This window comes from Argopecten irradians, chromosome 6 (assembly GCF_041381155.1).
Source record: "Argopecten irradians isolate NY chromosome 6, Ai_NY, whole genome shotgun sequence".
NCBI classification, from domain to species: Eukaryota; Metazoa; Mollusca; class Bivalvia; order Pectinida; family Pectinidae; genus Argopecten; species Argopecten irradians.
The window spans coordinates 18,166,890-18,179,736 of record NC_091139.1 but is presented as its reverse complement, the minus strand read 5'-3'; the positions used below and the strand labels follow the sequence as shown (position 1 = coordinate 18,179,736).

The window sequence follows — 12,847 nt, the reverse complement described above, 5'->3', positions numbered from 1 at the left end:
CAGGAACTCCACATTCATGTTCATATCAGGAAATCCACATTCATATTCATGTCAGGAACTCCACATTCATATTCATGTCAGGAACTCCACATTCATATTCATATCAGGAACTTCACATTCATATTCATATCAGGAAATCCACATTCATGTTCATATCAGGAAATCCACATTCATATTCATATCAGGAACTCCACATTCATGTTCATATCAGGAAATCCACATTCATATTCATGTCAGGAACTCCACATTCATGTTCATGTCAGGAACTCCACATTCATATTCATATCAGGAACTTCACATTCATATTCATATCAGGAAATCCACATTCATGTTCATGTCAGGAACTCCACATTCATATTCATATCAGGAACTTTACGTTCATGTTCATATACAGGGTTCCTTACTCATGCTCCTTATCATATATATCCAACACTCTCTCTTCCACTTTTATTTTCCACTATCTGTTTACATCCCTAGTCCCTCTACTTCTTTTACTCCTTGTTTTAAATTTATTCTTAATCCCCTTACCACTTTAAATCCCCACGTTATAAAAATCCCACATCCCCTTTAACCTCTTTCATTTACATGTCTATGTAAACATTCCACATTTCATCACACTCTTTCATTCTTTTGCTATATAAACATCCCACATACCTCTCCCACTTTCACTACCCACTCCATAAACATCCCACATCTCCTCTCCCACTTTCACTCCCCACTCCATAAACATCCCATATCTCCTCTCCCACTTTCACTCCCCACTCCATAAACATCCCACATCTCCTCTCCCAATTTCACTCCCCACTCCATAAACATCCCACATCCCATCTCCAACTTTCACTACCCACTCCATAAACATTCCATGTCTCCTCTCCCACTTTCACTCCCCACTCCATAAACATCCCATATCTCCTCTCCCACTTTAATTCTTCACGCCATAACCATCCCATGTCTCCTCTCCCACTTTAATTTTTCACGCCATAACCATCCCATGTCTCCTCTCCCACTTTAATTCTTCACGCCATAAACATCCCACATCTCCTCTCCCACTTTCACTCACCACTCCAAAAACATCCCATATCTCCTCTCCCACTTTCACTCCCCACTCCATAAACATCCCATGTCTCCTCTCCCACTTTAATTCTTCACGCCATAACTATCCCACGTATCTCTCACTTTTACTCCACCCCTGTTATATAAACCCGCTGTATAAATATATCATATCTGAATCTGAAGGTGTTCCACATTCATTTTCTACATCACAGATATTCTGCATTTCAATTACGACATACACTCAACAACATAAAAATCTTGCTCCTTTCAAATATGACTCAAACTTTCATAAAATCGCTCCCTCAGACTCTTTCCATAACTTACAAAATATTCCTCAGAAAATACCAAATATTTTTTTCCGAAAATAAATTCATCCAGGTTCTAATTTGTCACTAATTTTGGATATTTCACTTTTGATCGATATAAAAAACAACTTCCCGACAGGCAGCCATCTTGGTATAGTTGATATCATAAAAATGAATATGTTACCACTACTTCTGAGAGATTTAATGGAAATTTCTTCTGAGATGTCTTATTTTTCAAATTCAGTAGCCTTTCCTCAAACATTTTCCACTATTTGCGTAAATGTCCCAAGTGCAGAGCTCTCAAAACTCCCTTTCTTCAATTTTTTCTTCCCATCTCATGTCTTAAGCTTTCACAATGAATCTGTGTTGGTATACATAGACTCCCTACCTTAGGAATGTGTTTATGAAACAGACTATAAACTGTCCTATAGTGTAGACCCAGCCTCAATCCCTTTATAACCCCTGTACAACCTTGACCCTAGAGCACCAGCTGACCTTTGACCTGTGAGTGAGTAGAGCTTAGCACCGCCCCCTCTTGTTACAGATGCATTAGAAGTGCGTTCATCCCCCGTACCAGGGCACACCCCCACCCCCAGCACCACTAAAGTGTTCGACTTCACGGTGATCACATCGGAGTCGCCCCAGGCCAAGTCCTGCCTGCTGAGCTGGCGAGGCTGTCGCGAGTGTTTCTCCGATGACCAGCTGTCTGAGGACGGGGTAGGTTTTAATGGATGCTATAGTAACTAGGATGATGAATTTACCCAGCATGCCCCAAAGGATGATGATCAGAGGACATGTTTAGAAACGGTGTATCAGTATCAAAGCCATGTGGAAAGATTTTGATTGCTGATGATTGATATTAAACACAAAACCAATTTCTTATATTCAAAATTATGTTATTGACACAAAAATGATCAATTCTTTAATAATAAAAATATCAAAGCACAACCCACAAAGTCACCCCTCCATCCAAATTCTCCCCTCTAAACAACTTCTAAATATCTCTATTTTTCAATACTTTGTCTTCCAGATGTCCTCTCCTGATTCCACCAATCTGTCCCTGCCCCTGTCCATATCTGTTCTATTTCCTGTCCGTCTCTAATTCTTATTCCTCTTTTTTCCTGTACCCACTTTCCTGTGTCTCCTTATACCTGTGTCTCTTATCAAACATAGTCCCCTTTTCCTTTCTATCTCTGTCCCTTCCCATGTCCCCTGTCACTTTTCTTCCCTATCCCTTGTCCCTATATCCCATGTAGCCCCATCCCTCCTGTTTCTCTCTCCCGTGGCCCCCTGCCCCCCTTGTCCCATCTTTTTTTATGGGTAAGTGTCTATGTGCCGAGATATCTGGTAACCTACTGTTTTGCTGTAAATATAATGTTATGTACAGTGATGCTGCAAGTGTGCGTTTTAGCTTCTAAATACTTTTATTTATCTTAGAATACTGAGGAATATTTTTTAAAGTAATTGTGTCTACAAGTGTTCATCGACAGTTGTCTTGTGTATCTTAAGGAAAATTTTCATCAACGTTTAACTAAAATCCATACATGTTTTTATTTAAAAAATGGAGACAATTTTAAGTTTATGGAAGGGAGGTAACTCTAACCCTTGATCCTTCTACACATTTGGCTAGTCATATAATTGTGTTGATGCTTTACATTTGATTTGTTTTTGTGTATAGGAGATAGGTCCTAACTCCTGATTGGTACTGTTTCTATGATATACATATAGTCTGAAAGTAAAATTGTATAGGGCCGTGAGTTAGTCTACAGATTCTATGGGATATTAAAGGCCGACTGCCTTCCTGAAAAAAAAAGAAAAAAAAACCAATAATAACAAAACTAAATTTACATTAGTGGCCTGAGATGAGGTTACAACACCAAACAAATGCAAGATTCCTGCGTAATCTTCTATATCAGCAACTTACGCATGGTAATTAGGATGACGACACATTATAAAAATAAACATTTAATTTATTTTAATTGCATTATTCAGAAGGTGATAATAACCATAGTATTAACTATAAGCTATGTATCTTCTCAAACTACAAAAATAGGAATTTTATTTTACATTCCCATTTAAAAAAAATTAAAAGCTATTTCGGAAAGGCAGTGGGCCTTTAAACATGTCATATTGGGTCTCAGTGTAATAATTATCAATCACTAATTTCCTTTGATGAATACATTTGTATCTGGAGAAGTAATTACCGGTATGATTTTTCTTTTTTTGCCTCAAGAATATTTTCTCTAAAGCTAAGAAGGAAATATATTGATTCACTTAGAGTTAAACATTTAAATGCATTTTCGTTTTATTTTTCAGGGAAGTGAGTGCACATTTCGGTTCGAGCAGAGTGTCGATGTTGCTATCAAAACCACTATGGCAATAAAAAGTGTCCAAGATGCCAAAAATTACTCAGCTTACAAGTATGCTCATACGTGACGGAGATGGCTCGCGGTCACTGACTGGTCAGTACTGGACGTAAGAGGTGACTGACCAGATAACAAAAATGTTCTTTGTTGACTGGTCAGTCTGTTGGACTTTCTACTGACCAGTCGGTGAATCCTCTGAAACTCTCTAAGTCTGCCGGCACAGACTTTGTGGTGGTTGAACCAAAATATATTATGTAACACTGTTGTTGATTGGTGAGTTACCCTAACCGTTATATATAACAATATTGTTGATTGGTCAGTTATATTTCATATTTCCAATGCAATTTTTGGTAGAAAAATATAGTGTGTGGCAAACCTTGAGATATACAAGGCCACAATGTTGTCAGCCACATGAAGGCATTACTATGGAAACTGGTGGTGTTAGAGTTAATACAGACATATGCAGCGATAAATATTGATTGACCTTGACATTCTATGTCCTTGACCTTGTTATTTTGATTCATCGTTCTTTCATTACTGTATAGATTCCCATTTTGATAGTTCAATTGAGGTTGTATAATTGAATGGTGGAGATTTTATGAAGATTTGAAAATGGTCCATGTTCGTTAAAAACCCATTTATATAATCATTATTGCTCATTGTACATGGAATATTTTTCAATTATTCCACATATTTCTTGTCTGTGATTATTTAAGATTGAGATTTAATTTATTCCTGTAATTTTCCCCTGGCCTAGTTATGCATTGTTTGTTTGTTTTGACCTGTAGATGCCTGTATCTTGCCAGTGCATGTAGTCTCAGAATCAGGGGCCACATACTCCTTGTCTACGCTGATGATTAGGAAGTTGTTGTCGGCTAAATTAGGAGTTGCTAAAATTAATTTGTAACAAAGTGATCCACGGTGGGTCAACAAAATGATATCCATGTTGTCAAACAGATATCACACAATCATCCAAGTAATAACCCAGTCACTTTGGTAGAAATCCACTCCCTATAGTGGTAACCCAGTCACTATTATCATAACCAAGCCATCATATTGATCATTTGTAAAAGTGATGTCCAACCTACCTTTGTAATAATCCAGTCTCTATAGTAATCAGATATGCCAGTATTTACTATTTAATAAAATGATTACCGAATAACTCTGGTGATAGTGATTACCCAATCAACTTAGTGATTATCCATTCTCCATAGAGATAGATCAATCTCCATAGCGATAACCCTGTCACCTTAGTAATAACCCAGTAGTTTATAGTAAGTCATCCAAGTGGGTTATAGTGAGTCATCCCAATGGGTTATATTAGTTCAAAGTCCTATTAACAGCCAGGGTCATGTAAGGACGTGCCAGGTTTGTTGGTGGATGGAAGCCGGACGCTAAAGAAAAAACCACTACTTAGCCACCGAGGCCCCTCCGCCCTAGTTAAACTGTAGTCACCATAATGATAACCCAGTCTGCTAAGTAGTGATTCAGTCACCTTAGTGATAACCCAGTCTCTTTAGTAGTAATTCAGTCACCTTAGTGATAACCCAGTCTCTTTAGTAGTAATTCAGTGTAGTCACCATAATGATAACCCAGTCTGCTAAGTAGTGATTCAGTCACCTTAGTGATAACCCAGTCTCTTTAGTAGTAATTCAGTCACCTTAGTGATAACCCAGTCACGATAACCCAGTCTCCTTAGTAGTAATTCAGTCACCTTAGTGATAATCCAGTCTCTGAAGTAGTAATTCAGTCAACTTAGTGATAACCCAGTCACGATGACCCAGTCTCCTTAGTAGTAATTCAGTCACCTTAGTGATAACCCAGTCACCTTAGTGATAACCCAGCCACCATAGTGATAACCCAGTCTCCTTAGTGATAACCCAGTCTCCTTAGTAGTAATTCAGTCACCTTTGTGATAACCCAGTCATCTTAGTGATAACCCAGTGTCCTTAGTAGTAATTCATTCACCTTAGTGATTACCCAGTCACCTTAGTGATAACTCAGTTACCTTAGTGATAACCCAGTCCACTTAACAAATTCCCAGTGTCCTTAGTTGTGACCCAGTCTCCTTATCTCCTAAGTGATAACCCCGTCTCCTTAGTAGTAATTCAGTCACCTTAGTGATAACCCAGTCCCCTTAGTAAATACCCAGTGTCCTTAGTTGTAACCAAGTCTCCTTATCTCCTTAGTGATAACCCAGTCTCCATAGTAGTAATTCAGTCACCTCAGTGATAACCCAGTCCCCTTAGTGATAACCCAGTCTCCTTAGTGATAACCCAGTCTCCTTAGTAGTAATTCAGTCACCTCAGTGATAACCCAGTCCCCTTAGTGATAACCCAGTCTCCTTAGTGATAACTCAGTCACCTTAGTGATAACCCAGTCCCCTTAGTAAATACCCAGTGTCCTTAGTAGTAACCAAGTCTCCTTATCTCCTTAGTGATAACCCAGTCTCCTTAGTAGTAACCAAGTCTCCTTATCTCCTTAGTGATAACCCAGTCTCCTTAGTAAATCGTTGGTGACCATGATGTGTCTTCACTTCTGACTTTTCTCCTTCAATGCATTGAATAGGTTTCTACTTAGCTACCCAACAGAACATTGCCTATTCATACAGCAGTGCTGACCAGAGTTGTGGCCCCTGGTCATTGTTCTTAAGTTATCTCCCCTTTAATACCACTGACACAATAATTATACTGTATGTTTAAAACCCAGTTATCTCCCTTTTAAGAAATGCAACAGTTTTCAAACCAACATTTTTGCTATTTATGTCTTTTCATTTGGAAACTATGCTCATTGTTGCTAAGTAATGAAACCTGTATCTAAGTGGCATGTATTTATAGAGACTGATGAACCTATATAAATGTGTATAGTATTGAATATATTACAAATCAAAAAGAGGTGGGGCCATCACAAATATGTGTTAGATGTATGGTTTATGTACAGAATTGTAAACTTTATTTCTATACTGCATACCATTCCATAGTTACCATAAAGTTACCATATATAGATACCATAGTTACCATGTTACAAACTGTTATTACTTCAGTGACCTCTGTCTGTCCTCTCCATGGAAACCGACCTTGACCTTTTAACTAACACTGGAATGGTATGATTTTATATCATTGTTACAGGATGAATGTCGTTACCATGGCGACACAGATTGCAATGTTGTTATTTGCTAATTAGTATTACAAATTCTTCCAGGAATGAAAGTTGAGTAAATATATATAAATATATATATATAAGCTGTTAAAGTAGGCCTGAAGGTCTGTGCCCTTACATAAATGGTTGTTGAGTAGGTGTGTCCCATTAAGACCAGGTGTTTATATATCTTAAACATTGTATTTTGATATGCATTAAGACTGCAGTGTAGATTAATTTTATATTTAGATTTTTTTTTATTCATTTTGCAAAACTCATTTTAATTGTATACTGTTAAGTTTATCTATAATTATCAATTTAAATAGTGTCAAATTTATGCTACAAAGGTAATGAAGTTAATCTGTACCATGATATTTTCCCTTATCTACACTGCCTACGAGTGACATATATAGCGGTAGGATGAAAATCTACATAAAAAGATGGAACAAAAATCATTATTACTAGAGATTGAAGTTTGAAACAGAACAAAAAATAAAGTAATTAAAAAGATATTTGATAGAAGGCCATATGACATATAAAATGAGTTATTTATACTATAGAAATTTGTGGTCATTGGGTTCAAATTATAATATACATGTCAACTGCAAATTCTACCCAGAAGTGAAGTATCTGACCAGTGAATTTAGAGTGAATTAATATTCCAATCCAGGTGGTTTTTTTTGGGTTTTTTTTTAACAATATATTTTATTTTCAAAAATGAAGACAATTTTTCTACAAATCTTGTCCTCTCGCAGGAGGGCTTTCACATATCATTCTCCTTTCATTCTTTATTTTCAATCAATTAAAATATCTCTTTCACGCTATTTTTCTTTCTTTCTGTTTGTTTATTTGTTTATATTTTCCTTAAGGCAATCAGAATAATTATTACAATATTTATATGTATTTCGTGTCAGGGTATATATATTTGAAAAAAAAAAAAATAATAATAATGTTATTGAATATATGTGAGATATCCTACGAAAATTAGTTTTTACCTGCTAGTTGGAGGGAGGCATTTTTTTTTTTGTTTTTTTTTTGTGTGTTTTTTACTTACTTGGTATTATGTATCATAACCAAGACAATTTTTTTTTTTTCAAAATTGTAAACTTCTTCAGAGTAACTTACAAGAGTAGATAAATACCATAACCAACACTACTAAGTTATGATACCTATTTCTGGCACAGGATTCAAAAGCAGACACTTACAGTATTGTTTTATCAATAACAGTGGTCTAAGAGTAGAACATTAGACATTGGTCAAAATGTTGTGACTTCAATTTGTGATTTATCAATGACACAGAGATCAAATATGAGTGGTTTTGACTATTAATTTGGTCTAGTTACAACTGAATCAGTGAAAACATCCTGTCAATTTTTGCTTTTAAAATTATAACAGCAGTGACTGTTAGGTGTACAGTGACAGATGCATAGTTAAATTGAACAAAAGATGTACATAAAATTTAATTTTAGGGGCCTGTAATTAAGCTACATTTGAAAAACTTTACTTTATATCATAAGTCTTTTGTACATTTAAGTAGATAATCTCATTTTTTTTTAGTTTTGTGCATTTAAGAAATTTGTAGTAAAAAGAATATGTACCTATGATTTCATATTAAGAGGAAAAGTTACAAAATTTGAAAGACGTGGCTGAGTATATATATATATAGACAGTAACGATTGTGTTAAGTTTGTGTATAGTTGTGTAAGATATAGGAGAGTAGAGGGAATTTTAAGTGAGTTTTGAAGTAAAGCCTTGTTAATCAGGAATACAACACCATTCTGATATATTAGGGTTACTTCCCTTTGTTTCACTCTGTCAATACTGACGTGAATTAAAGGGAAGTAACTCTATTAGACCTAAAGCACAGTCAAACTTTATTGTTGTGAACAATTCAAAGACTTTGCTGAAAAGCTGAAAAGTTAACAGTCTGTCAATATGTATATGTAACTTGTTTTTAATCTGGAATATACATTTGTATTATGGATACCAGTATTTATATACATGTATATTTGGATCTATCACTACACATGCTGATAGAATGGCAACAAGGTTTGACTGTTAAGATATGTGTTACATGTATCAGAATCCAACTTCATTAAGGTTGTTAAATGCTACCTTCCCTTTGAAAGTGGCGGTCCCTTGCAAGCTTAGCCATTGTCATCTCCATTAAGAAGAATTTTTTTTTTGTCTTATCCAAATGAAGAAATCAGCAATAAAAATCATAAACAACTGATGACACACCAGTAATGGAAAATTCTAATAAAATCACAATGTCCCCTCAATTCTTACAGAAGTACTTGTAAAGAATGAAAAGATAACTCTGAAATAATGTTTTTTGTTAGGTAGCATATACCCTTAATGAAATAAGGCTTCCAGATAAACAAGGTTGAACTTTACACAGAGGATAGATTTGATACGATGTCCTGGGCACAGCCATTTTAGTTTTTGTTTGATGTGTTTTTGCTGTGACTGTTGAGAAGATGTGAGACTACCTTCCAAATATGCAATTTAATGTCCCTAGTTACTCCTTAACACGATGCACATTTACCATGGAGTGTCATGCACCTAGGATCAATTGTTTAAATATCATTTAGATTATCGTACATTTGTAGGTACGATAAATGTTGGCAGACTTTACATTTTTTTTTATATACTAATTAAGAAATCACGTATTGCATTATTGTTCAGTGAAACCTGTCTAGAAAGGACAAATCAGTCTATAGTAAATGTCTGTAAATACTGACACCTGTCTTTAACGGACCTGATGAAATCTCAGTAACCTGCGTAAGTTTGGTTACTGCAACATCGTCCTTATTACAACTATCTGGAAAGTTTATACAGATCATGTGACCTTACATACACAATTTATTGAACAGGTTTCACAAGGCTACAATGCCTTTAGAACATTTCAGTTGCTTGGCACTTTTCTGGGTTTTTTTTTGTGTAGTGATAATCATCAAGGAATTGGATGGATAAAGAAGAATATTTTTTAAAATATCTATATGAAATGAAATAAAAAAAAATATTTCTTGATTTTCATAAAGAGGTGTTTAAATTTTCTGGATAAAAACAAATTTTAATGAAGTTGAGATTGAAGTCCAGCCAGAAGATCTCTGATGTTTTATAGATAGTTTTCTACATGTCGCAACGTCAGGTGAACGCCCTGACGTAATACCCGTCCCATCGTTAGAAACATAGTGTACCCTCACACGATAGTATGTCCACTCACCATGCATTTATTTCTACTGCATACTGTGTACATTTTTCTATACCTTACTTATTTTTCTAAAAAATGCTTATTTCCCTTTTCTTCCTGTACAATACATAATATGAAGCACTCATCTTTTTTAGAGTTATCTTCCCTTTGTGATTGTCAAAGAACGTTAATTACTAGTCACAACTTATGTTGAATAATTTGATAAACTTTTGTTTAATCATGATGTTATGTAACATGTGTTACAGTGTATCAGATTTATAAACACAAAAGTGTTGTGACAGAAGGTGCCCAATATTTATCTTCCTTACAACTAGTTATCTCCCTTGATATGATTGTATCTTCATGACAGAATTTTATACTGAAATACATTTTTTTAAGTAGTTCCTGAATACTGGGAATACTCAAAAAGAATAAAAAAATCTTTTCTTTTAGTGTAAAAATTGTGTTCTGTAGGTTTAAAAACATCTACAATTTGTTTATAAATAAATTTTCCGCCTCAATGATTTACCACAAATCATCACGATGTTTTTCGTATACAACTGTACATATTCTACAACAAACAGAATATTACTATAGTGTTCCCCTATATAAACAAAGCAGTGCAAATTAAGCTGCGCAAGATTGTGTCCCATTTCCCCTTCACACCAGTGTTAAATCCCTTATATACCAAACTACTCGTGTACAGACATCTATACATAGTTATAATTTGTGTCCAGCATCTATGATATATCCCTATTAACCTGTGTAGACGGAGCCACGTCTCTGTCACTGTTCCTGGTGTACAGTCACGATCATTTCTAGAGTTTACTTCTGTGCACATTTTATGCATGCCGTTTTTTCGGTGTTTCATCATCGTTACCTATATAAACATGTGATTTGGTGAGCTTGTTTTGTTATTTACTTGCCTTTTTACAATGTTTTTACAGTGAGTTTCTTGTGTATTAAGCTATATTGTGATAACAGTACTTGTAGCACCCATCATATAACACAGTTTGTGTCAAAGTTGTCTCCCTTTGCTCACAAACCGTTAATATTAAGCTGTTAGAAATTGTGTAGAGAGATACAAGTGTTACATTTGATCTCGTTTATCAGGGTCAACATTTTTTATACAGGTAATCAGTCAAATTGAAGTTAAATGTGAATTATGTTATGATATTATAAAGAGTATCTAGAATACTGAAAAGAGTCAATGTTATACGCAGGGTACCATCAAAGATATATTATTGGCTGACTACAATACCATCAAAATGTCAAATAAAAAAAAATAAAAAAAATGGTTACCTCAAATACCACTTATTTAATAGTTTTGTAGAATACTGTTATTGCATTTGTTTTCATGGGTACCATTAAGATTAGTGATGATAATGATTACATGTACCTTGGATACAAATGAAATAATGGTAACCTGAGATAATTACTGTTAAATTTATGGGTATTAGTTGGTATTTGGATACAATAGAGCAAATGGTAACTAATGATATTTGCAGAATTAATGGATATCATCAAAATTGATAAAAAAATAAATTGTGGCTTCAATTACTATTTTCAGGTTTAACGGTAACTACCAGTGTCAGATGTTAGGCTTGAAAGAATACCATCAAAATTAATAGTATGTATTACAAGTGTTACCTATGATTACTGTACAGTTAAATGGTGTACATTAAAACTTACAGAATTAATGGTAAACATCAGATACTATTAAAATTTTAATGGTAAAAAAAACGTATTTATTAATATATTGATAGAGGTCTGCCTCAATATTACCATGTCATAAACATTGTCAAAATCTATTTGTTAAAATGTTAGTTCACATGTTTGGATAGACCATCAGATCTGTGATTTTAGTTTTTAACAGGTGACCTGCTATGGATTAGATCACCGAAGCTCAAAGGAAGTAACTTCTAACACAAAGTGTCACTTTTAAAACAAACTTTTATTTGCCCTTATTTAAAATTAAAAGTTATAGAAAAATTATCATGTGTTTGTTTGTATATCGTCAATTTTTGTGTGTGGAGATAATCCGAGATTTTACCATTTATGTGTGCGTCCTAGATTTGGACATCGTCAGAACCTGATGATAGTTTGAATGACTGATCATGATCATTTGTCTTACCAATGCAAATCTTGGATTTGGTTTCCTAGATCATCCAATTATAATTACATGTAACATCTAGGGTTAATACAAACTTTCAGATTTAAAATCTTAGTATCACATATTAGCATTTGAAATTCTGTTAAACCAACTTATTTTCGCAACAACTTAATTTTGCATTTTCTTGTCTAATGAGTTCTTCATGGAGAATTAATTTCGCAATTTACAGTTTTTAAAACTAATGTACTTGTAGTTGAAATATTTTGTTGCAATTCTTTTTCGTGAATTCTATTCGCTTACGAAATATGCGAAATTAAATCGCACACAAAAAGAAGTTTGTGTACAATATTCATGGTAAAAGTATTGTAGTCTAAGTACCAAGGTGCAAATAACAAAGAGATCCCAGAGGGATCTTGTTGCCCACCAAAGAATGATCTATGACTGACAATTGAAAGAGGAATCTTTTCTTTGCTTTTCAAACTTCAACTATCATGTCTGACAATTGAAAGAGAGATCTTTTCTCTACTTTTAAGAATTTGACTATCAAAATACAAGATGGCGGCCAGTCAACCATCATGTTGACTGATCGCTACCCAAGTATGTCCCTTAGGGAATCTGAACATGAAATTTGAGAAAAATCCCATCTATCCTTTTTCAGATATAGCAGTAAAAATCT

At 34.6% G+C, this 12,847-nt stretch overlaps 1 protein-coding gene across 2 annotated transcripts in view; it reads left to right on the top strand.

The window, feature by feature from the left end:
* The window catches only part of LOC138325211 (serine/threonine-protein kinase par-1-like), a 142,788-nt gene extending 137,498 nt beyond the window's left edge, over nucleotides 1–5,290 (top strand). For both annotated transcript variants that reach the window (XM_069270701.1, XM_069270702.1), the window contains 2 exons: nucleotides 1,903–2,075; nucleotides 3,675–5,290. In XM_069270701.1, coding sequence (XP_069126802.1) covers nucleotides 1,903–2,075; nucleotides 3,675–3,794 — 293 coding nt within the window. In that variant the 3' untranslated portion in view covers nucleotides 3,795–5,290. The remainder of the gene's footprint in view (nucleotides 1–1,902; nucleotides 2,076–3,674) is intronic.
* Nucleotides 5,291–12,847: the final 7,557 nt, after the last annotated feature.